This window comes from Perissodus microlepis, chromosome 5 (assembly GCF_051167445.1).
Source record: "Perissodus microlepis isolate ML-2025 ecotype Zambia chromosome 5, ASM5116744v1, whole genome shotgun sequence".
Classification (NCBI taxonomy): Eukaryota; Metazoa; Chordata; class Actinopteri; order Cichliformes; family Cichlidae; genus Perissodus; species Perissodus microlepis.
The window spans coordinates 12,204,141-12,229,373 of record NC_140465.1 but is presented as its reverse complement, the minus strand read 5'-3'; the positions used below and the strand labels follow the sequence as shown (position 1 = coordinate 12,229,373).

The 25,233-nt window shown below is 43.6% G+C and overlaps 1 protein-coding gene across 1 annotated transcript; it reads left to right on the top strand.

Moving 5' to 3' along the window:
* Positions 1-1,723: 1,723 nt before the first annotated feature.
* Positions 1,724-23,885, top strand: LOC146386684 (RNA-binding protein Musashi homolog 1-like). Its single transcript, XM_084927897.1, has 14 exons — positions 1,724-1,931; positions 2,476-2,516; positions 3,306-3,387; positions 3,532-3,616; positions 11,260-11,301; positions 11,763-11,855; positions 18,605-18,653; positions 19,137-19,219; positions 19,383-19,500; positions 20,695-20,775; positions 21,374-21,430; positions 22,664-22,726; positions 22,945-23,099; positions 23,236-23,885. Exons 1-14 carry the CDS (start codon positions 1,867-1,869, stop codon positions 23,275-23,277), a joined length of 1,056 nt encoding a protein of 351 aa, XP_084784023.1. The 5' UTR covers positions 1,724-1,866; the 3' UTR covers positions 23,278-23,885.
* The last annotated feature ends 1,348 nt before the right edge of the window (positions 23,886-25,233 follow it).

Here is a 25,233-nt window from a genome sequence, read left to right as displayed (position 1 = left end):
CTAATGATTGTGAGGGCAAGGTTAATGACAACACTACAAATGAACTAGGACAAGACATTCAACATCACATTGCATAAAAGAGATGCACACATGGATGAGGCACAACATTAAAACCACTCGCCCAATATTGTCTCATTTTTTCTCGTGCTGATAAAAAAAGCAGTGTTCGGTCATCGATCTCAGGAATATCCCCTGGTGTCTGGAACTGGGATGTTTGGAGGGCATCCTTGTTTGCTGTGGTGGCATTTTGGGATTGAATTCAGAGGTTTCAGGAGTCGGGTCAGTTCATACCTTAAGTCAGGGATTCCAGACTAGAAATGCTGCTCTAGTCAATGAAAGAAATGTGTCACTGTTTGGGCTTAAACTGTAAGAAATAAATGTGTAAAATTGCAGAAAAAAAATGTTGTTAGCTCGTTGACCAAACTGCCCTGTAATTATAAAACTGAAACAGAAAATATCATTTTATTGTGGACATATTGTAAAAAAATAGAAATTTCTGTAGTTTTATAATGGCACTTCTGGCTTCCGCTTTAAAGGATTGTTTTTTCCAAATGAAAAATAAGGAAGTGATATGATAAGGTGTAATATGAATGGGAGGACTTCATCAGAAAAAGCTGGAAAACTTATTAAAATACATTTAAAAACCCAAAAATTTAAGCCCTCCTTCACAATTTGTAAAGTCATCCAGTGGACCAGACTGGACTCTTTGTCGGGCTGATTCTGGTCCCCAGGCCTTATTTTTGACACCTCTGCCTTAAGTGTTCCCTGAGCCATTCCTGTCCAATTAGTATGGTTGGAGTGTGCTGTTGGTTCAGCAGCCTGAAATGACATGATGAAGGTTATCCACTTCACCTGTCAATCAGTATAGATTAAATCACATTAATAAAATTGCATTACATTGTATAATATCACATGATACATCACTATGGCACTGATTACATTATATATAAGATCAAATAACATTCTGACATTGTAGGCCCAAGTTTAAATCAGATCATATATGATCACATTTAATTATGACTCAGTGAGATCACGTGTGAGAACCAATATATAACACAGATAGAAAGCAGGACCTCGCTGACATATGCAATATGAAAATAAAAGAGCAGCTTTCAGTCAGCGATGGCTGTTTCACAAACTGTATCCTGGTTACAGATGCTTCATGTCACCTGAGGCCTAACCTGGCACCACAGGAAGCCATTTTTTTCCATTATGTCTTCCTGTAAAGCAGCCCAAACCCTGCTCATATATTAAGCTGATAAGAAGAGATTACTCATGAGTGACAGATACCTAACAAGCAAATTAAAAAAAACAACAACAATAAAAAACAGTTTTAGCACACAAAACCTGTGATGAATTCTGTGCGTCCTAAATCAGATCCTTGTCTTTGAAATGTTTATTTATTGAATCGTTCTCTCGTGCGAACATTTCAAGACATCCAGGAGGGTATTAATGGGCCACGCTGTTGTGATTCAACCAATGACGAGAACGGCGGGGAAACACTACACAGAGAGCGCCACTGGCAGCATGAATAAAAGGCAGGCAATGCGCGCAGGAGGGGAGGTCCGAGGCCCCGGGTAGGCTACGGGAAAAGGAGGTAGAGGCGGAGTCTGTCTGTGAGCGTATATGCATCTGTGCGCTTCCTCGCTCACCCCTCCTCTTTTTTTCTTTTTTAAACCACCCCACCCCCACCTCTGCTGCCCCCTCCCCCCTTCACCCCCTCTCCCCGACCCCTCCTCCTCCTCCCCTCCTCCCATCGTGCTTGCCCGCCCCTGAGTCTGGAGCAGCAGCAGCAGCAGCAGCAGCAGTGGAGCTTCACTGCCTCTCCTCGCCTCACAGTGCGGGAATATACCAGCGGAGAGCAGAATGGATACGGAAGGGAGCCAGAGCAGCCTGTCCTCCGGCACGGACAACTCCCCCCACGACCCCTGGTAACAGCCCGAGTCCGTGCGCCCGTGTTTCGCTCGCCTCTCGGCCCGGTTTGAGTTCACCTTGGACTTAAGTTGAGTTCAGTGCGGGGAGCGAAGCCGCGCCGAGACAAAAGACAAGCACGCTGTGTGTGTTGTGTGTATGTGTGTGTGTCTCTCTCTCTATGTGTGGGATGGATAGACTCAGCGGAGGAGACGCAGACGCACCGCTTGCTTTCCGCCTGTTATTTCTCTCTCCCTCCCCTCCTCTTGTTTGTTTATTTTGCTCGCTTTTCCGCCAGAAGGCCACATTGTAACTTCTCTTCCATCATCTGGAAAATCCTCTCCTTTTTTTCCTCCTCCTCCTCCTCTAGGGGATTATAACGGCCCGACTGGCCGATTGGTGACTTCGCAACATGGCCGATGCTTTCTTCTTACTTTATTGATGCTATATTACGCACAGATCCTCCAGATTCCCCCCTTCACTCCACGAATGTGCATGTGTTGTGCTTAAAAGACGCTTTGAGAAAAAAATCTGTGACTTACAGCTTCTGTTTCTCTCATTCAGCAAAATGTTCATCGGGGGTCTGAGTTGGCAGACAACACAAGGTGAGCTGTCCCGCACGCTACTTTAATAAGTCTGGATGAAAGCCTCCTGTTTACTCCTTTTTAAATATAACGTTTGCTCTAATAATAGCTGTGGCGATAACCTGCGAGGCTTCTTGAAGTTTTAAGGAGAAACGCGGTGAACAGTTCAAATCAAAGCCTCCTATTCATTAAGGATCAAGCTCTAGGTTTAGAGTCGGGAGACGCAGGAGATTAATCGTGCGCACACGACGACTTGTCTGCCTTCCTTTCCTGTGCACTCGTTACACTCTTAATAACCTGAGGAGGGCATTTAGAGTAGAAAAAAGGAAAAAACACTAAAGTGATCGATTAATCAGCGTTAAAGCTGGAAGTTGGGCTCGTCATCATGGCCCACGCTAGTGTTGTTGTTTTCCTTATTGGTAGCACTCCGCTCAATTCATTCATTTATTCGAAGAGCCGTGAGCGCAGGCTGACGCACGGGCACAGTTTAGTCTTGTTGCGACGGCCCGTGTTATTATCTCCACTGCTGCTGCTGCTGCTTCTGCTGCTGCTGTGTCAAAACAGCGAGCGTCACCAAGTGTGTAGCTTTGTTTGTGGTCCGCAGGGCCTAATGGGGCTGGTTGTGCTGAATGGCCAAAGAGAGCCCGGTGTAAAAACCTCGGCAGGACACACGCACACAAACACAACGTGGTCCGCCCGACCCCCATTGTCTCTCTTCAGCCACTGCACAGCACACCAGGGCCCTGTTTAGAGAGAAGTCCTTCTCTCATTCCCTTCCCCTTTAACGGTGTCTCCCCGGTGTCTTTGCAGAGGGCTTGAAGGAGTACTTCTGCAAATTCGGCGAGGTGAAGGAGTGCATGGTGATGCGGGATCCCGTTACCAAGCGGTCGAGGTAAGAAGGAGGCGTGTGCGCTCCGCCGTCCTATCACCGGATGCCTCATGCTCTTCCATGCTTTTCCATGAGAGCTGTCGTGAGTTTGCATTCTGATTTTGTCACTTGCGTGTGCTTTCTCCCCCCCCCCCCCGCGTTTTACAGAGGGTTCGGCTTTGTAACATACACAGAACAAGCCGGTGTGGAAAAGGTTTTGGCGCAAAACAGACACGAGCTGGATTCTAAAACGGTGAGTTCGTAAACTTTTGAAGTGGGTGGTACAACTTGGGCAACTTTTCTTACTCTGGGAGTGTGTAGCCTGTCCCCCCCCCCCCCCTTCTCTCTCTCGGTGCATTTTTACCTCCAACCCTATGGCTTGTAAAGTTGAGGAGTGCATTTTGGAGCCCACACCCCTCCTCCTCCTCTCCTCTTCTGCTCATTTCCCCCTCCAAATCCTGGTTCAGGGCGCCAACATGAAAGCGTTCTTTCTTGGTCTTCATTGCCATGGTTACCTGGGGACCTGAATGGGGTAGGAGCCCCTTTGCAAAAACCCTCACGGGTTTTTATGCAGAGTAGAGAGTTCACAAGTTTTTTCCCCTTCTTATTTTTTTCATAGGAAATAGCAAGCGATAAGTTTTTTTTAGTGGCAGCTCTCAGAGTTTTTTGGGGGGTGCCAAGAATTGTGGGAGTGGATTCCAAAACTGATGGCAGGGAGAAGGAAGACTGTGGGGTCAGAGCAGCTGAATTTAAATAGTGATGTAACTCTGAGATTTGTGAGTGTGTGTCTCTGTGATTTCCCCCTCCTACACTGCTTAAACATGAACAAACAAATGTGGGCAAATTTCACAAACCACTCACCAAACCAGAGGACAGGCAGCACCCTTGTGTTCAGGTAATTCATATTTTTGCGAGAGACAGTGACTTGGGCACGAGTGCGAATCTCTTTGGTTTGTTTTGGTGAGAATCCGAGGCCCACATTTGAATATCTATTAAAGTGTGAATGCCTCTGTCTTGGTAATGCAGATTGGTTGTAGGATTGGGGACTGGGTGTGTCTTTGTCAGCTTGTTGTCTTTCCTAACCACACGTATGCAGACACACACACACACACAATAGGATCATTTGAGAGTGAAAATCGGTGGCACAGAAAGTCAGCAGGGCCCAGGGGCAGAGGAAAGGTAGAGTTGGTTAGTTTGTTGGAGCAGGCCTGTTGCTGGGGGTGACGCCAGCCTCAGGAGACAGTGCTGTAACTGCACAGCCCAGTGGGATTTATGTCTCCATAACAACTTCTCAGCTATTTTGCATTGACTTAAGGTTTGGTTGATTGGGTGGCACAAAGATAGTGTCAAGTTTTGTTGGGCATTTATAAGTACGCAAGATTATGATATCATGTTTGTTTTTTTAAGTGAGACTGTTCATAATTTAGAAAGTTTAAAGATGCAGTTTCGTGAAATAATCAGATCTTCAAGCACCACCGCTGGAGGTCCTGATATTTATTACAAAATGAGCGCTGCTGCTGGTAATCTCTCCATATTTTTTTTTTATTATTCCTTTTTCACCTTGCTTGGAAGTAGGTTCTAAGAAGCTGCAAAATATTACTCAGTGAGTCATGTTACCTCTTAAAACTAGGTGCTGCCAGAGCCTTTGAGAGCCAGACCCTCTGTATTTGTGTGTGTGTGGGATGTGAACGCTGGTTTTGGGCGCCTCTGGTAGCTCAGCTTGGCAGGCCACTGGTGGGGTTAGGCGTTGCCCTATTATAAACCAAAATACAGCATAAGGCTAAACAATAATAATGTTAATGACTCAAATGCAAGGCTGGGTTGCTCAGGTTGTTGTGGCAGCAGTCTGCGGGGGGAAGCGTGCCATGGTACCATTTATCCAACAAGGCATTTTAAATGGGGGGTATGGTTGCCATTTTGTTGTTCCGTTTTGGAAATTTGAGCCCATAATTTATTTGTTGCAAATCTCATATTTGCCAAATTGGGATGTATTTTTTTTTTCTTGCCTTGCTTGTAGCTTAATTCTCGAAACGCTACACAAAACATATTTGAGAGAACGTTTTTGCATCACACCTGGAGTCTCCCTCTCCACAGTATTGTTTGATCAGCCTGAGACGTGAAAGAGGCATTCCTCACAGGCACGAGGAAGAATATTTGATGCTGTGATGTGTATGCCTTGTTATGCTGAGCTTTGGTTTGCGAGAAAATATGTGAAAGGCATGAAGCGGGGACGGGCGATGGTGTGAAAAGGAGAAAATGCACAGGGTGAGAAGTCAGGTGCAAACTAACCGGTGCAAGGTCCACGCTGCTTAGTTAGAAGCGGTATTAAACATTTACAGTCCTGTTACATCGTGCTAGCTGCCCTCGGAAAATGAAAGTCACAGGTTAAAATATGAACTGAACTGTTGTAATTGTTCAGTTATAATGCAATAAGGCTGTCTGTTGTGTTCAGTGAGAGGGTCTGTCGAGGTTGTTGTTTTGGTTCGAGGTTAGATTTCCTGTCGGGGGCAGAGTGTGGCCCCGAGGCATTGGTGTGCTGCTGTATTTCCCTGGCCAGAGAAGAAGGGCACAACTGGTATTTGTTTTCTTGGAGAAAATGCTTCACTGGAACCGGTTACGGGAAGAAGTAAAAGACGAGGCCAGATATTCTCTGAAAAGAGACCACTTCTCGCTCCCTCTGTGCGGTGATTTCAGATTATTAAAAAAATTGTGGTGAATTATGGTTTTTGGTGATTAGTGTGATTATTTGGCATTTGCTATTTCTTCACAGGAACTCTGTGTCTCAAAACGACCCCCTAAAAAGCCCAGTGTAGTGCTGAATACAGGTTACTGAAAACATTTTAATAGAAGGCACAGACAGATAAGAAACACACTGATTATTTTTATTTTATGGGATTTTTTTTTAGCGCAAGTAAGCTGGAATGTCCTTTTCAAGGTGTTTTATATAGTAGGTGAAAATTGCTGCTTTTGGCACGACTTGTCTGCGAGGCTAAAGAAGTCGTCAGCATTGTGCTAATATAGCCGCTTTCATCTGTAGCCCATAACATATGTTAGCAGCAGCCAGTGTGGGCCACAGGCCCCATAGTCTGCAGTTGCTAGTGGTCTAACACCTGGTTAGTGGAGAGTTTAAATGCCAGGATGGGCTGCTCGCTCCTGATTGGAAGATTAACTGTTAATGCTGACGTGCACGAAACAAGGAGAAGGGGGATGGAGAAGGTGAAGAATAGGAGAGAAGGGAAGGCACTGTGCTGTAATTAGTATGGATCTGTAAAGCAACTAATCGGATTGAATGAAACAAACTGGATTGGGCTCCTGAGGTCCGTGCACGACCTCAGATCCGGGATAAAGCTTGGACCAGCTCTGAAGGTGGAGCGAGAGAGCTCTCTTGTCATGTTAAATGTACACAAACCCCCACCCCCCACCCCACCCCAACAGTAAACACAACCGAGCACAGCAGCCACACGGGTTAGGCGCTCACATAGAGGGTTACAAGCGGTAGGGACGGGGTTAGGTTGGAGGTCCTCATTAGTGAGCTTCGTTAACTAATTACTGTGCCATTCTTCAGCTGTGCAGATTGACCCGGCTGGCCTGAGCCCAAACCAAGTCTCCCTCTTACACTGTGTGCATGTATTGACATGTCAGCCCCTTTTGTGTCCTTGGGTGTTTATAGCTTTTTGTTAAGCTCATATTGATTATTTTGTCATAATGACGGTAGCCCGTGGTGTCTTTTTATCAACGTGGTTGCCCTTTTCTTGCGAGAATGTCTTGGAAACTCGGCCAGTGTATCAGAGCTTGAATGTCTGTGTGTATATGCTTGTGTTTTCACCTATGAACTTTGCACGTATGTCACTTTGTATCCTCGTGTTAGCGTTTCCACTCTCGCTGCATTGTTTGGGTGCTTGTGAATGTGTGTGTGTAAGTGTATATGTATGTGTGCCTGTGGGGGTAGCACGGGAGCCCCAGTTCCTCTACGGGCCCATCTGTTTTGTACTCTTTGTCCTGTTAATTAATGAAATCAGAGGGGCTGCCTGCTGGGACTGCCCCACTGCACCACCACACTGGACAGGCCCGCTTTCTCATGGGCTGACTCTGTTTTCCAAATGAATGCCTTCTCTTTCTCTCTGTGCTCTCTCACCTTTACACGTACGCATCTACTGGTTTGACATTTTTATTTTTTTTTCAAAATTTATTTATGCTTTGATTTTTGTTTTCCAGTTTGTAACACTGGTGGACACGCCGCGCCCTGCGAGGTGACTATTGGTCGTAGATTAGAGTAGTCTTAAAAGCTAAAACCACTAAAATCATACTGCAGGCTCTGCTGTCACTATGCTGCTTAGAATGAGCGGAGGTTGGATGTCATGAAGCAGGATGTTAGACCAGTTCATGAACACTCAGTTATAACTCTTGTCTGTCAAGTCTGGGAAAAGCACCTTTTTTTTTCTTTCTAGAAAGGTTTTCACATTTTTTTTGAGTAGTTACGCTTTCACCAGTATGATTGGGAACGCTACGTGGCCGAGCTTCTTTTCAAATGTCAAGCCACCGAAGAGCTATTTCTGAGTGTTGCAAACAGTGACCTGGCTAAGTCATTTCACTTTTTGCTTTGTGGCCTATCTGTCTTCCTTGAGGCTAATCCGCCACTCTGATAGATGCTTTAGTTTTCATTTTTATTATTGCCTCCCTCTGAGTACTGCCAGATGTAGAAATTACATGTTAGATATATTCTGTTACTTCACTGAAGTGGAACGATTTTTTTTAACAGCATGGCATGACAGTAGCTGTAGTAGCACTGCTACAGATATTACATTAGGCCTAACGTAGCCTAGCTGGTAACCTTCAGTATTTTGAAGAGCTTCTGATAATTTACTAGCTGTAACAATACTGTTAATTTGTAAAAATGTGAAGTATGATGGGCAATCTGATCCTAAAATTTATTAGCAGGACTGCTACATCAGTGTGATCACATATCTTGATTTCTTAGGTATTTAATTAGCCCATAAAAAAATCATAATTTGTGTCCCGTCTTCCACCCCTCACCCCCAATTGGTCGCGTCAGATAATTGCCCCTTCTAGAGCCTGGTTCTGCTGGGGGCTTCTTCCTGTTAAAAGGGAGTTTTTCCTTCCCACTGTCAACAAGTGCTTGCTCATAGGTGCGAGGGTCCTCTTGGCGATTTCTCTCTATTATTTTACATCATAAAGTAATTTGAGATGACTGTAATGGTGATTTGGTGCTATGTAAATACAGTTGAATTGAATTGAATCATGCAAACATACTGATTTCACACTTCTTAAAAGAAAGGGGGTTTCCGAGAAAACTTAACTAATCAACATGCTGCTGGATGAATAAAAAAAAAGACTTGGACATTAGTGCTTGTTTACAACTAGCTTATAGAAACGGATGTTTTTTTCTTCGTGTGTTTACAACGGTGATAACAATGGACAATGTGGCTCGTGTTAGATGTCTGACCGCTGTCATTCTCAGCTCATGCTCTGCCACATGATCGCCTCAAGGCAGCTCCTGCCCTCTTGTCGTGTTAAAACAGTACAAGGCAGGTGGGCTGAACAGAAAGCCCGAGGCAGTGACCTCTCAGCACTTCAGTGCCAAGAGGAACAACGGACATTTTGCCCACGTACGCCAACCGGTGATGTCATTAGGATCTTACAGACGCTTGGAGTTGTTTAATTGTGATAATTATATTGTGCTGTAATATAAATGAGTTTCTTTCCAATAGTACAGTTGTACTATAACTTATATTCTATTGTTTTTAGTAAACAGTGAAACTAGTGTGTAGAAATTGATGCATCTGAGTTTGCAGTATTTGGGCTGGAATGATGTGAAGAAAAGCTTTGATATTAACTCTAAGTTTATACATATCTTCTCTCATTAAATACATTTCAAACATAGACTCCACAAAAAAGATGTTTAATTATTTTAAAAACATTTTTATTGAACAAGGTCAAATGCTGCCATGCTGGGTGTGAATGCACGGTGTGAGTAAAATGAATTCTCTTATTCATGTTCATCGTGCTTGATCACGGCAGTGACCCGATGTTCAGTTTATAAGTCAGCAATATTTGTGACACATTTAAATAAAAATGGCTAAAAAAGCTGAATCATATAGCGGGCAAACGCACACATCTGTAACACTGTAATGTCACATTTGGTCCACACTGACACAGAAATGCTGTGTTGTCATTGTTTGTGAGCGCGCTCGGTTGTAGCGGATAGTCGCTGGTGGCTTCGTGCGTCCTTGTCACCTTGGTCTTTGTGCGCTGACCAGCTGGAGGTGACATGGCTCTTCTCATCTTTGTGTCCCACTTTAAGGTGTAAAGTCCCTCTGCAATCCCTTCCAAGGACGCTGCAGCTGCATCTTAGTTACACAGCGCTGTGCTCTCGAAGCGGCGGCAAATGTGAAGCACTTAAAAGGTCCTCGAAGGATATATGTGTCAGTAGATTTGTCATCAGAAGCAGGGAATTATCACAGGGAAGAGATGAAAGGATTGTTTGAATATTGAACGAACACCCTCCTTTGTGTCGTGCGTATTGTTCACATTAGAACTAATTATTTTAAGCTATTTCACAGGGCACTTTTTACTGCCAATATCAATTCAATACCTCTGATAGCGGCTGTGGGAGACACGAGGGGTTTCGCTTCACACATCCAATTATTAGAACAAAGATGAAACTCTAAGACCATAATACACTACAAGGTCCTGTGACCTAAAAATCATCTCACTCGTCGGTTTGAGTGAGAATAACACGAGATTCCGCACAAATTTAAAATGCCAGGCCGAGCTTTGCATATTTAGCATTATTAAAGGCCAGCTCATTCAAAGCTCATTTACTTCTAATTTTATCTGTAACCTTGACCAATGCTGAGACATTCCAGTGGGGAGGAATATGGATACAGTCAAATCGAGCTAATCCAAAATGGAGCTTGTTAGAATTTGTGAGATTTAGAAAAAAAAATCTATGTGTGATATATTCAGAATCTTAGATGCTCGTTTTGGATTCAAGACTGCCCCGCTCTGTGTAGTTTGTGGCGAAGATGCATTTAGTTGTGTCTCAACACACAATTCAGAGAAAGTACATATTCCTGTCTCACTGTGTATTTTGTTCCTTATGCGTGTTTGTTTAGCTGCCGTGTTTGGATTTTCGGGGGCTTGCATAAACAAGGGTCTACTATACATATTCGCGGATTAGCATACGATCTATTTCTGGACCTGTAGTCCAGACTTAGAGGCTCTGTGTTGTAACAAATTCTAGTTAGTTAACAGGGTGATAATTCATTGACGTGCGCAGCGGTTTTTTGAACAGGAACTTTTGAGCAACAAAACCAGAGCAGGTAGAGATTCGGTATCATTGCTGGGAAAAAAAAATCAAATGTCAGATATATTTTAATATCGCTTTCCTATATATATATTATGTGCATTTCTAGTCCCGCAACCATTCAATGACACGTTTGAGGCTCGATAACTTGTGTTTATGGTTGCCAGCGATCCAAACTTGCTTATGCCGTGTCTGTTATTAGTATGATGGTACTTCCTTTGTAGCCTTACTGCTCCCAAATCCTTAATAAGTCTGTTATTGGAACAGAGTGTGAATTAGACATCTCTGTGGTCTAATTGACCCCAAACATAATAGTACGGAGCAGAACATGTAGTAACGTGTAGAAGGTGTGCAGCTTGTAAATTTCTTTTTGGCAAATGTAGTTGATTATATGTTTCCTGATGACCAGTCGTAGATTATTTATGCATTTGCTGCCTGTTTCTAGTACAACAGAAAGAGTACAGCATTGATATATATATATATTTTTTTTTATAAACAAATCAAATGTATTGATTTATCACTTAAAAAACAACAACAAAAACTCATCATGACTCATCTTTTCCCTACAGATCGACCCAAAGGTGGCGTTTCCCCGCCGGGCTCAGCCCAAGGTGAGTGCACCCTGAAGGAGTTAACAGCAAGGAGGAGTGGAGATGATGTCATGTGTCACCCCTAATAAGGGAGCCCTGGTTGGCTGGGATTAGAGTCAGGCACATGATCTAATTGGAGCTACAATCCACTTGTCCAGCCTGACACCATGACCCTGTGTACACAGGCTCCGGTACTGCCGCCTGTATACGTGCACACACGCACACACATGCATTTTCTGGCTCACACCTAAATGGATGCTTGCACCGATTATTCACCTGCACACATGCTGCTCGCATGCACACGCCTCAGAGGCCTTAAATTGACATCAATTAGTCTGAATTCCAAGAAGAGCTTTAAGCAACCTTTGAGATTAGACAAACGCCAACCAACACAAAGTGTCTTTATCGCAGGCAGCTAGCACAGACCTAATGTTATTAGTGATAAAAGATACCTTCTTCTTCTTTTCCTTCTGCGCTGTTAGCTGGTGACCAGGACAAAGAAGATCTTTGTCGGAGGACTGTCAGTCAATACCACCATCGAAGATGTGAAGCAATATTTCGACCAGTTTGGAAAGGTAAAAAAACCCCACAAACCTACTAAATACTTGCAACCATCATGCTTAAGCCTTCACTCTGAAAAGCTGTCTTTCAGCTGGACTGCTGCTGCTCAACCTTGGTCTGACCTTGACTTACCCTTCACAGATAATACCCATCATATTAGATATATGAGAATTTTAGTGGTTTTTAAGTGGCAGTTGATAGATAGATATGTTGCAAAGCTATATTGTATCAATAAAGGGACAACAAATATCAATTTTTTAATAAATCATTATCATCTCACCTGATAATAGGGGGCAACCTTTTTGCAAGCAGTTGCACTCTGACTGGGACTGACTGGAATGACTCTCAGAGAGGTTTTTAGACATTTGCAGATAATTGCTATTTAATTTATAAATACAGACAGATTGCATCGACTCAACTGGCTGCCAGCTGTTTGTATTCTGCAGAACAGGAAGGCTGCTGAGCACAAATGTAATGGTTAAGTGTGTGCAGACAGCAGACGATATGTGATTTTTTTAAATTTATCACAGTTTATTGCACTGCAACATTATGACTTATGGCAACATTTGTGGCAGGTTTAAGTGACGGTGTTGGTGTGCTTGACATTAATAACTGAAGTGAGATAACTTTATCTTATTGGATAAAACAGATATTGGCTGTCTTGAGGACATAATTTGTAGTTGAAAAAAGGGTAATAAATCACAATATATGTTACTACAAAAGCTTAATATCTTATCGTGAGTGAGATATTGTGATAGTATTGTATCGTGTGGGTGTGTGGTGTTTACATCCTCTACTTTTAACCCAGATTTCTTAAGGTGGATGCTAATATTTTGTCAGCATTTGGCTGCTTGCAGCTCCTCTCTTAGTTTTAAGGAAGAATTAGCTTTTCGATTAGCCTAACAATTCACCCATTAGCCAACAGTTTAAACTTTTTATAATTTATGAGCGTTAGTTCACAATTTAATAAAGTACAGAAACATTTCAATCAGTTATTTTTTGAAGTGAATCATTTTTCAGTGGTTTTAAAGAGTTTGAGCTTACTGTTAGCTTCCAGCAAGTTTTCACACTATAAGTGGGGAATTGTTGTGTTCAGGTGTTACAGTACTTTGATCAAATTACTTGATAAAAATTGTATCAAATTACTTCAGCTTACCCGCAATCTGTCCGTGTACCTTCTGGTAGCTGCATAAGCACACCCTGGGGTACCTCTGGTTGGGCTTGGCTGCTCTAATGGACTGCATGCCTTTGATATATTATATTCATCTACTGACTCTGTCCAGCTAAAAGTTTTTTTAACTTTCCTTTTAAACTTTTTTTTCCACGGAGAAAAAAACGACTTTTATGGCTTTTGTTTTAAGCATGTCCGTTTTTCGGTTCAAGTCGAGACACCTTAAAAAGAGAAAGCAGACCTATTTTAGGAGAAAAAGTGAAAGGAAGGCACGCAGTGAAAGTGAAAGAAACAAATGGTAAACGGTGTGCTGCGCTGTTATACATCCTTTTAACCTTAGCTAGCTTCTTCAGAAGTCCTCAGAGTGGGTTTCTCTAAAGAGTGCAAATATCAAAGAGGGGAAACAAAGAAAATGCTGTGTGGTCATCGGTGGTTCTGCTCCATCAGCTTTAGCATGACTTAGTTTGTTAGTTTATCTCTCTTGTTGGCTGTTTTTGCTCTTTTCTGATCACATATTAGCATTTCTGGCTTCTGCATTTGGCCTGCTTAGCTCTTTTGAAAGAAATTTGGTGAAAGGCAAACACATGCTGTGGAGACAGATGAGTGGCCGGGGGTAGAGGGAGGTTAAAAAAAAAAAAGCAGGAGGGGAAGAGGGAGAGGGAGATGGCAGGGGACTGAAAGGGAAGAAGAAACCCCCCGTGGAGAGAGAGTGGGAGGGGAACTCAGAAAAAGGTTGAAGGGCAGAGGGAAGGAGGAATGCTGAGATAGTAGTGAGGGGCAAAAGTGATTATTAAAGGGGGGGAAAAAAGGACCAATCTGATGAGAAATAAGTGTGTTAAATTATCCATAAAGCGTGGCATGTTGGGTTAGTTTTTAGCAAACTACTGTGTGCGCAAATGGAGATCAGCCTTTTCAGTATTAACTAATCAAATGCAACAGCTGCTCCTGTAACAGCCCCCCCCACCTTACCCAAAATCAGTACTTCAGACACCCTCCCATCTCACACACACAAACACACACCCTGCTCTAGTCGCTCTCAGCTTGTTGCCGTGGTGACCTGCCTTCGCCCATTGTCCCGCTATAATCCAGTGCTTTTTTTGTGCGTTTCCTTTAAAAAAAAATGTGCGAGAAGTGTATATTTGCATGAATGGAAAGACGGGCGTGCTCGTGAAAGTGTGACAGTGGCATCGTCGTGGATGCGAGCTTGCATGCATTTGTCCCCATGCAGACGGAGAGCGAGGCTCACAGCCGGCGATCCAGTTGTCACAAACATTAAGTGTGCGCCTCTGCCGCCGTTGGTGAGCAGGACAGTCTGAAAATGAGCATTGCTTCAGGATGTGGGCCTAATGGGTTGGAAGAAATTAACAGCACGAAGTTCCTTCTGCCTCGTGTCTGCCTGTGTTTTCTCTCAGTTGGCCTCTGACTCATGCTTGAGGTATTACTGTATTTCAGGTACTGGTTCAAATTTAAAGAACGCCGTTTAATTCCGGCCCGCGTGCTCACAGAAGACCTGGATTTGCGAGGGTGTGACCCGTGGCACCGATTCAGGTGGCTGTTGTGACATGTGACACGTTTCTCCTCGGTGCACTCACTTAAAATGGCTGTTTGCAGTCTGTGTGCCGAATCATTTCTCCCCGGTGATTACAGACACTCATATCTAAGACAACACTCCCTCCGCAGGATGAGGGAATATTTGGACTGTTTGGACACGTGAGACCAAAGCTGTATCGTGGATAGCGGCGATCCCACAGTGCATTCCTGCTGAGCGGGAGGTATTTCTTGTTTATTATCTGAGCCTGGTTACAAGGTGCAGGTTTGGTTGGAGCAGGACTCAGTGTCCTGTTTATTTTCATACTGTGGTACCGCCTTGCAAGGAAAACACAGAATGCACTCTGCATTTTATGCAAGTCTTTGATATGTGCCGAAGTTGTTGTTGTTTTTTAGCAAGCCTCTAAGAACACCTAGATAAACTTCATTACTTGGACTAGGGTGGCTGCTCGGTTGTTGACGCGTCAGGTGTTCTGGGCCAACCTGAGGAGTCAGAGGCTTTTGTTTACACGTGATTTCCTAGTCAAAAAAATCTGAGGGCCTCTTGCTAAATGTTCCCAGGCCAATGAGACTGCAGCAGCCATGTTTCGATTAGAAGTCTGAAATGAGGGTCTTGTAATTTCCCTCAAGCTCATGTGGTTCTTTTTTTTTTTTTTTTTGGCCAAAGCTGAATATAAGATCTGTCCACACACAGAAATGTGTTTAACATTTCAGGCATTAGCATTTCAGGCATTTTGGGCATACAGTCAGTTAGGTTTAATCCAAAGGAAATCTCTGTTTTCATGCCTGTTTACCCTGCCTCTCTGTATCTTACACGAAAAGCCAGACGATTTCAAATCTTCATTTTTAAGTAAACCCAGAGAGTAGGTTAGCAAGCAAACGAAAGGAGCGGATAGGATGAAAAAAGCAGCATGGACAGGGCAGACGGGAAAAGTTGGGACTCCACTCACCCATGTGAGCTGGCGATTAGAAGGCTTGACTGAACACTTTGTCTGCTGGCCTGTTTAGAGAGAGATGGCCGGAGAGAGCGAGCGAGAATGAAACGAGGGAGGGAGATGTGAGGAGACGGCGGGGAAAAAAATGTGAATGCCACCTTTCATAATCTGGCAGAAAAGTGTAATGGACTTGTCAGCAAACACTTGTTCTTCAGTACAATAGCGGTACGCTTCACTAAAAAGCGGTTATTTTTAATGCCGCTCTCGGGAAGCAGCTCGAGATCTCGGCTGACCCTCGTTCTCTGTACATCTGAGAATGTCAGAACTATGAGAATATGACCTTAAGTTTACTTCGGCTCTGCATGCATGCTGAGTAGTTAGCGATAGAGCTGCTGCTAAGTCAATCTCAGAACTCACAGCTATCCAATCAGATTGTCTTACAGCACCCTGGGCAGTGGACATCGTGAGATCTTCTCCTTATTGGTTTTGGCAAAGGCGAGGGGGGCTGGTGTGTGGCCACAGTCTGCAGATCTTTCTGTTCTCATGGAGGACAATTAGCAGAACCATGTTTGCACTACTATACTGCTTATTATCTGTAATTTTTTTTTTCTGTTTCCAATACTTACAATCTCCTCTGGCTGGCAGGGTTTGCTAATCTCTTCCAGAATAGATGTTGCTAATGCTAACAGGAGGACTAGCTGTGAGTGTAACTCTACTCTTATGATAACATGTTGGCCTGCAGCTGTCTACTTGCTGTCCTCTTCCCTGGCTCTCTGCTGTGTCATTGAGTCTGGATGACCGGAAGGCTGGAAGACATGAGGGGGAGAGGAAAGGAGAGGGGAAGGGAGGAGGAGGAGGGGGTTGCAGGATAAAAACTGAATGAAGGACAGCAAGAGGAGCACAGGGGGGGAGCTCTGTGTGTGTTTGCGTGTGTGTGTCCCATGCTATATGTTAACAAGGATGAGAGTGAGGAGGGCTGTAGACGCAACCTTGATCCTCTTTGCATATATCATTTTTCACTTTCGTTGGTGCAAACACTTGCACAGGCTTGATCTCAATCAGACGAGAAGGCGTGCATGTGTGTTTTTCATCTGAGATACGTTTTAGAAATCAAATGACCTGCCTACCCAGAGGCCTCAGGCACTCAGGTTACACTGGTTTGGGTTTCAGCACGCGCTGCCTAATGAAAATAGCCATGTGGTAGGGCTTTGGCATATTATATCATCGTCCCCGATAATATGGTTATTTTTGCTGATATAAAAACATCATATCGCGATATCATACATGCTACAGCAACGCCATATGGTCCCCAGTGCGAGCAGCAAGGAGACAGGCCCAGGCATGTCTGACAGCAAGAGCGGTAGCTAGAAAAGCAGCTGCTGCAGCACCCTCCAAGCAAAGCACGGTACTTTGAAAAAATGTGAGAAAATTTGACCCACTAAAGGTGGAAATAACAAACATGGCAAAAACACACCCTTGAGTACAAAGCAGGCTATGAAGCAGGAGATACTAGCAGCCCGTGATGTGGGACCCAACAGTAAACAAATGACTCAACCGAGCATGCTAGAGCACTCTCCATATGACAGGAAGAGCGAACGGTGGATGGAAATTACTGATGCGGTTACACGGTGTTAGAGCAGGGCTTTAAGCAGCTGATTAGAAAGCTCGACCCTGAGAAACAACAGGTAGAAAACACTTTCATCTTTATTGTGTGACAATACTGTGCAGGCTGCTGACAAGTTGCAAGGTTAAGTTACTGTAGTTACTGTTAAACTAAAGCACGACGCAGTTATTTTATAGTTTTACTTAAATGTCCCAGGGAAAGCACAACCTGGGCTAGTTTTATGCTCACGTTTGAATTTCTGCTGTGTCACTGTATATACTGCTGTGTCACTACCATTGCACTGTAACGCTCCTGCAGCTGCTGCTGGCACCTTGTTTCAATAGATTCACACTTGTAATTAGGAAGTGTATCATCAGTGACAGCAGCTCATTGGAAAAGAAGGTTGGTAAATGCTCTTCATTTACTTACACTTACAAATGCTGCCGCCTGCAAGCTGCGAGCGTCGATACGACGTTCAGTCTTCTTTTTAAATATATTGTTGTTTTCTTGAAATAATCATGATATAATGTTGAAGCTGTATCGCTCACCACTACCATGCAGTCACGCTCATGTGTCTCTGTTGTTTTGCTGCTAAAGACTGAAAATGTGAAAGTTTTTACTTCCACCTTGATCCCAGGCCTTGGCTTCTCCGTGTGTCTCCTTATGCCGTCAGAAGCTGCTAACTTTCCTGCCAGTGAAGGACGAGGGAGGGAGGGAATGGGATAAAAAAAAAAGGGGGGGAGGAGGTGGAATATGAATAGGGCAGTGGAGTGAGTGCAAAAAGGAAAGTGGAGGGAGAAGGAGAATAAAAGGAGAGCGTGTTGACAAAAACCTCAGCTCACTTCGTTCTCTACTCTATAATCCAGAATGCTCACTGGCAGGCTTCCTACCTGCCATCAAAACTTTTAACTTTTATCAATCTGTTTATTGCTGTTATTCATCACAGCATTATTTATCAGCCCTTCTTCTTTTCTCTCCAGCCATTGAAATGAGCTGGAGTGGGTGTGTGTGCTTGTGGGGGGTGGGGGTGGGGGGGGTGAATTCTTCTAATTGAAATTCTTTGCATGGTCTCCATGGGAATGGTAAACTTTGCAGAGAGGGAAAGAAAGACAGCGAGGGTGAACAAATGAAAGCAAAAGAAGGGCGAGAGCGGGACAGAGTTTGTAAGAACTTGGGTGAAGGACGGAGGCAGAGCGAAGAATGGGGAACATTCAGCGCCTCTTTTTTACCGCTGATATATTGCATTTCATTTTATTTTTTTACACGGCGCCCCCTTTTCCCCTGTTTTCCCCGTCGCTCTTCCCCTCTCACCCTTCCATTCTTTTTTCTTCTCTCCTTTGTCACCTGTCACCCCGCCCAAGTCTCTGCCCTCCACCCTCTCCATCTGTTTTCCCCTCTTACTCCGATGCTAAAGAGGGACAATGGCACCCCATGCTGTGTAATGATGTGCACGCGCGCGCGTGTTAAGATGTCCGAGCTCATCTATTCTGTGCTTTGTTCTCACAGGTCGATGATGCCATGCTCATGTTTGACAAAACAACCAACAGACATAGAGGTGCGTACCCAGAGTTATACTCAAATGTGCACCCGCCTGCATTATGTTGATACGCTTAAGTGGGACCACGATGGAGTCATTAGCTCTGGTGATCTAGCTAAAAAAAATTCAAACAAACAAATTTTTCTTAACGTTGTCTTTCCTCGCTCTCGCCTACTTCTGTTTATACAAAGTCAGAATCTAAGTTAAGACAAGTGGGGAGAAAGAAAAGAGCAGGGTGGGGTTAGCCACGCCCTATCCCCCCTCTCCTCCATGATGCTAACACCTTAATTGACAAGCAAGACCTGTGAGGTTGGCCTCAGCTCTTTGGGGAGACATTAAAGTGATCACATGTTTTCTGATAACTGTGCTCGTTCTTCCATCTCATTATAACCACTCATATCCAGAGCCCGTGTAAAGGTGGAAAATTCAACATGCTTTCAAATGTTGCTCAAATGTTACAAGGGTTTCTTTAAGAGTTTTTTTTCTCTCGCTCTTTTCCAGGTTTTGGTTTTGTTACCTTTGAGAATGAAGATGTGGTTGAGAAAGTGTGTGAGATCCACTTCCATGAGATCAACAACAAAATGGTACGGATGTGAGCTGTAAAAAATATTTAGAGCGTGGTTTACTCGGTGGTGTAGGGATTTGTTCCCAGTGTCCCAACTGCCAGACCGAATCATGTGGCGTAGCTGTTGTGTGTCTTTATTTCAGTAGTTTTTTTTTACTAACTCCCTGTTTTCTTTGCTTCAGGTGGAGTGCAAGAAAGCCCAGCCCAAGGAGGTGATGACACCGACAGGCTCAGCCAGAGGCCGTTCCAGGGTGATGCCCTACGGGATGGACGCTTTTATGCTGGGCATTGGCATGTTAGGTAAAGTATTAAACAAACAGCAAATGCAGTATCTGAAAAAATCACTGTTAATCAAGTGCTAGCACTGACTGACACCATTTTTCTTTACGAAGACAGAAATAACAGATTATGCAAGTATGTGTGTATAACTTAGTTTTAGATTGTACTTATTCTAAAAATACTCAAAAAAAGTAACAGGAGAATAAACTCAGACATCTAGAATGTGGAAAAACACCGACACGAGACATATTTCTGTATGTGTTGCTGATCAGAAATAACAGAAAAGGAACCAAATCACAATATTGACTCAAATTTCAGTAGTGCCTTGAAAATGTCTTCTGTGCATTAATTTAGCTGGGAATAGCTCAGCAATTTGAACACATTTCTTAGGTTTCCTCATTCACACTGAAGGAGCTGCTTTAAAAATTAAGAAATGTCATATTGTAGGTGCACCCTCCGTTCAGAAATATTTAGGCTACGTAAGCTAAACGCCTGCTTTCAATGACGTTATTCTCTGTGATGTATCGAATGTTTAGAGGTCACGGACTGAAGGGCTCCACACGCTGGAGTAAAAATACAGTATGAAGAGATCCTCATTGAGAAATCAAAACCAAGAGCTACATCAGCTGTAGTTTGTGGTTGTTTGATGCCCTCTACTGGCAAATTTCAGATCGTAATACATAATCTCAGTAAGGGCCTGTAAATGTCAGTGACTCATACTACCAGGTCTGGCTCATGTGTAATTCATCTCTAATGACCCCATTTCCCGCAGACGTTAAGCTAATGTGTATGCCTGGATCACCAAGTGTCCGGAGCTTCGCCTTAAATTTCAAAATATTCCGAGGTTGATTAAAATGAACCCCGGATGAGGGAAAGCAAAATCAAATAAATGACCTTAAATCACTCAGTAGTTAATAATAGCCATCTTTACTGTAACTCCTTCGTAGCTGCACTCTGTTGTACAAGAGCAGAGGAAATTAGCTTATAGGAGATTGCTTAGCTAACTGCCACTGCAGCAGGTGAATGTATGACTGCACTCTTGAGGTGGTTCCAGAAATAAACCTGAATAGATCAGATGGCTAGATCTGCCTGTGTGTACTCATCGTCATTTCTGCTCACACACCAAGCAGCCTCCCCTAAAACTCATTTTCTGAGTTCGCCATCATGCTCCTTTATACAGTCAATTAATCCTCTCTCTCTTTCTCTCTCCAACAGGCTACCCGGGTTTTCAGACTGCTACCTACACCAGCCGCAGTTACTCTGGTATCGCGCCCGGATACACCTACCAGTTCCCAGGTACGTCTGCATAAGCCACACAGCTCACTGACTCTCTTTAGGCCTGCAGACAGGGACAGAGTAAAGGCTAAAGGCTACAGGCTGCGGCATGCTGACAATTTTTAACAGTGCGAGGCGAAACATGTATGGACAGCAACGGCCACGTGGCTGGCTCAGGTTCGCGTGTCATGCCGCCTTCATTTCAGCTGCAGCAAGTGTGATTTTAAAGTGCTCTTGTCTGTAACTTAAACCCTCTGCACTTTCTGAAACATTGTCTTCTGTTTCGAATGTTAGTTATTGATGTTTTTTGCCTTTCATTTGTGATATTGAACCTTCTTCCTCTTATATTCTTCTTTGTTTATTTGATCTGCTTATGTAAGCCCCATTCAATTGGCCGTATCGCCCCTCCTTTTCCTTTGCTCCCACCTTCCTGCCTGTCCTTACAGTAGGTTTTCTTTTTTTGTTTTGTTTTGTTTTGTTCTGTTTTGTTTTTACTTTCTGTGCTCGTGCATCTGTGTTGACATTGTCTCTGTGTGCGTGTGTGCCTTTGTAGTATGGCTGGTGGATGGCGACTATTTACAAAGACATTTTTCTCTCTCTGGATCTTCTCTGTTTCTAGAATTCCATTTAGAGAGGACCCCCCTCCTGACATCATCCCACCCTCCTGAGCTGGCAGGTGAGTGTTGCCGCAACCCCTCTGAGAACCTAAAAAGAAAACCCAAAGCTCTTTAGCAGCAGAAACCCAAGTTAAACCACGAAGCCCATCTTTACTAAATGCAGTAACCCTGAATCACTGGGATACTTCTTCAAAAACAAAAGCAGCATAACCCAAAAAACAAACCTGTTTACTTTTACTTTTAAAATCAGATTTAGATTTAATTTTTGATTTAAGAAACGCCTATGTACATACATGTGAGGCAATCCAGCAGCAGGTAGAAATAGGGTTCAAAGGTAATGCAAACGACCTTGTAAGACTTTTCAAGAATCAAACTTTAAGCAGTTTCTGTGAACATATTGGTTGTTTTCACAAAGCTACTGTGGAGGTCGCCTTAAAATGTCTTTTTCCCTTAAGCACCATTCCCAAACATGCTGTGAGTAAACTAAATCCTGGGTTAAAACAAGGTCAAACTGAATTCACAATGTTATTAAAAATATGAACCCCCAGGTATTGGTTAGCACTGTTATAGTAAGAAGGTTTCTGGCTCAGACCTCCTGGCCGGCTGGATTCTGTGCAGAGTTTGCATGCTGTCTCCCCCCACAGTCCAAAGACATGCATGTTAGGTTAATCTGTGATTGGCCATAGGTGTGAATGTAAAAGTGTGTGATTGTCCGTCTCTCTTTTCGAACCCACTGACCAGTGACCTACCCCGGGTCTACCATGCGTCTTGCCTAAACTCATCTTGGGTGGGCTACAGCCTCCCATCAACCTTCAACTGGATAAGCAGTTAAGGAAATTGATGGAGCGATTTATGGATGTACACTAAACGATCTAAAGAGTTCCATTTTGCTTTGAAGACTACTTCTGACAGAGGTGACAAGATATGATGATATATTGGGCTAAAAGCTTTTAGGTTGCTCCTAACTCTGCCGGTAAATACTTTTAGCCTTTGGATGTGTTGTGCATGCAGCCGATCTACAAGCAGCTGTGCCTTTACACTGACATCTAGTGGCTCTGAGCGGTACTTACATTTTTACTTGGAAACGCCATCCTCTTTGATTTTAGCCATCATTTTGTGTCTTATTTAATGCATCAAGCCAGATGCTATAGGATGTTAGATCATTAAACCTTACACCAGTGGTATTTAAATGACATGTCAGATCTCTGGGTCAGCTGTCAGTTCAGCCACACTGAGCTGTAGATCATGACATACGTGTTGTGTGACAGTTTTGTTTGTTGTGTAATCCTCAGCCATTCCCCTGACTGCATACGGACCAATGGCAGCAGCTGCAGCAGCCGCCGCGGTAGTTAGAGGTATGTCCCTGTTTGTCTGCGAAAGAGTGTGAACAGCAGGAGTGTGTGCATGTTTACAAATTTGCATGCTCGCCTTACTCACAATGAGCGCGTGCGTGATGGCCTGGTTGGAGAAATAAAGGAATATTTTTAGACATGTGCATGTTTCTATGTGTGTGTGTGTGTGAGAGAGAAAACCCTCCAGTGTTTAAGACTGACTTGTCTCTCCTGCCTCTCAGGCTCCACCCCTTCACGCACAGCTGGCTTCCTGGGCACCAGCAGCCCTGGACCAATGGCTGACCTGTACGCTGCAGCCAATCAGGACTCAGGAGTCAGCAGCTACATCAGTGCAGCTAGCCCCGCCCCCAGCACAGGGTTCAGCCATGGTATAGGGGTAGGTCACATGCTCCCTTCCTCACCCACCAACTCACTCAGACTTACATGCATGCATGAATGCACACGTGTGTTGACAAAGCTGCTAGAAGTGTATTCATCTTTGCCTCTATGTGTGTGTATGTGTGTGTCCTCAGGGTCCTCTGATTGCTACTGCCTTCACTAATGGCTACCACTGAGAAGTCTCAGGTCACTGAGGGATGGGAGGGCGTCTCCTCTGCTGATGAGCCAATCACAATGCTGACTGCCCACTGATGGCACAACCTGATTGGCCGGCCACCGGCTCTTTACCGGGCTCTCCTGGCTCCATATGGCTCCGCCCACCGACTGAATATCTTTTTAAATCCAGAACTCTTGTTTCTGCTGTACTAATCTCACTTCAACATAACTTCCCTGTTTTCTCCTCTTTTGTCCTCATCATGTAGTCTAATAACTAGAGCCCACCCCCTCTCCCCCCTCAGTTATCCATTTTTTTCCTTTTGAAGCTGAGAAAAAGAAACTGCAAAAAAAAAAAAAAAATCTCCGAGGAAACATTTGTCATCGTTGACAAAGACACAGACAACTATTTTGAGTTTTTATTATCGTCATTTTAAACTTCACTTCCATCGTGAATCCTTCCCAGCTGCCGTGCTGATGTTAACAGAAGCAGAAAGAAGGCAAAAAAAAGAAAGCTGTGCGAGATGAGATGGGTCTCAAAGCCGTTTTTAACAAAGGAAGAACAAATCCAACACAGTCCTTTTTTTAACTCGAGTCTCACGGAAACATGGAGGAAAAAAAAAACAACCAACAACAACAACAAAAGTTAAATGTATATTTTGGTAGTCTCTAAAAACAAACAAAAAAAAAACCTTTGTAATATTGTTATTAATATTGACATAATAATCTGTAAGGTATTTTATTCTGTAATTGGTTTTAAAGCAATGTTTTTATGTCTTCCTGTAAAATATTGTACATAGACATTGGGTGAGGTAGGGTGGGTGTGGGATGGGTGTGGGAGGGAGGGGTCACTGAACCGGCTGGCATGTCATTGGTTGGTTTGGAAAAGGGTTAACAGCAATTTGACTGGATGTCATTTACTACTCTCTGCGGTCATCTCACTACTTTTATGGGTATGCATACGCCATTATGTGTACACTGTGGGGCAGTCCACTCTAGCGTCACTTCAGCACAATGCTATCCAGGATAGCTGTTGGCGAATAAACTTCCAGGAGCTTGTCTGACATATTTTTTTCAGTTGACACTTTTTTGTTTGTTTGTTACCAGGTCATATTTTTGTTTGTTTGCTTTAAGTCTTTCAAAAAAAAAGAGAGAGAAAAAAATAAGCGAATTTGTCTCTTGCGTCTTCGTGGAAAACAGTTTATGAAACCACGATGGGACTTTGGATGATTAACAACTTTAAAACAGGAGAAATAAGGGGTTTCTGGCGATTCGGGACTTGACTTCACTTCCTGATTTTTGAAAATATTATATATATATTTTTTTGCGCGTTTCTCTTCTTAATGTTTTTGTTTATTTTATTTCTTTTAAGAAAATTCTTTTATGCGGTGCTCTCCACCGTGACAAACAAATGAAGGACATTCTCAGAGAAGCAGTTGTAGAAAAATCACGATCATGTTCTTTCCTCTTATCACTATTGAAGGTGCATGTGATTGCGTCTGCGTGTGTGCGTGCGTGCGTGCGAGTGAGTGTTTGTGCGCATACATCAAGGTGTAATATGGAACTACTTTCGTCAGCGAAGGAGCGTTTTGATTGCCTTTTTTTCCTTTGGTACTGAAAAAAAACCAGAACGTTTGCCCTGCTCCATTTGGGTTCATCTGCTCTTCTCCCCCCTGACTCTCTCCCATTCCACACTTCGTTTTAATAAATTTGTGCACCTCTGGAACCAACAGATAACTGTTTATATATAGTTGCTGCTCAGTGTGGTGGTGAACAGACAGGGTTTTGGGCAGGGAACCAGAAATGGAACAGGGTCTCGCTCCCAGTCGGCTCTGATACGGGGGCCTCAGTACAAGACGGCGCTGGCTGGCAGGAAAAGTCAAAAAGCTGGAACAAATTCAACCTTTGCAAAAACAAGTAGCCTGTTTGTTCAGCCTTCTTGCTGCAGCCTGTTTGATGTTCAGCACAGCAGAAAACTT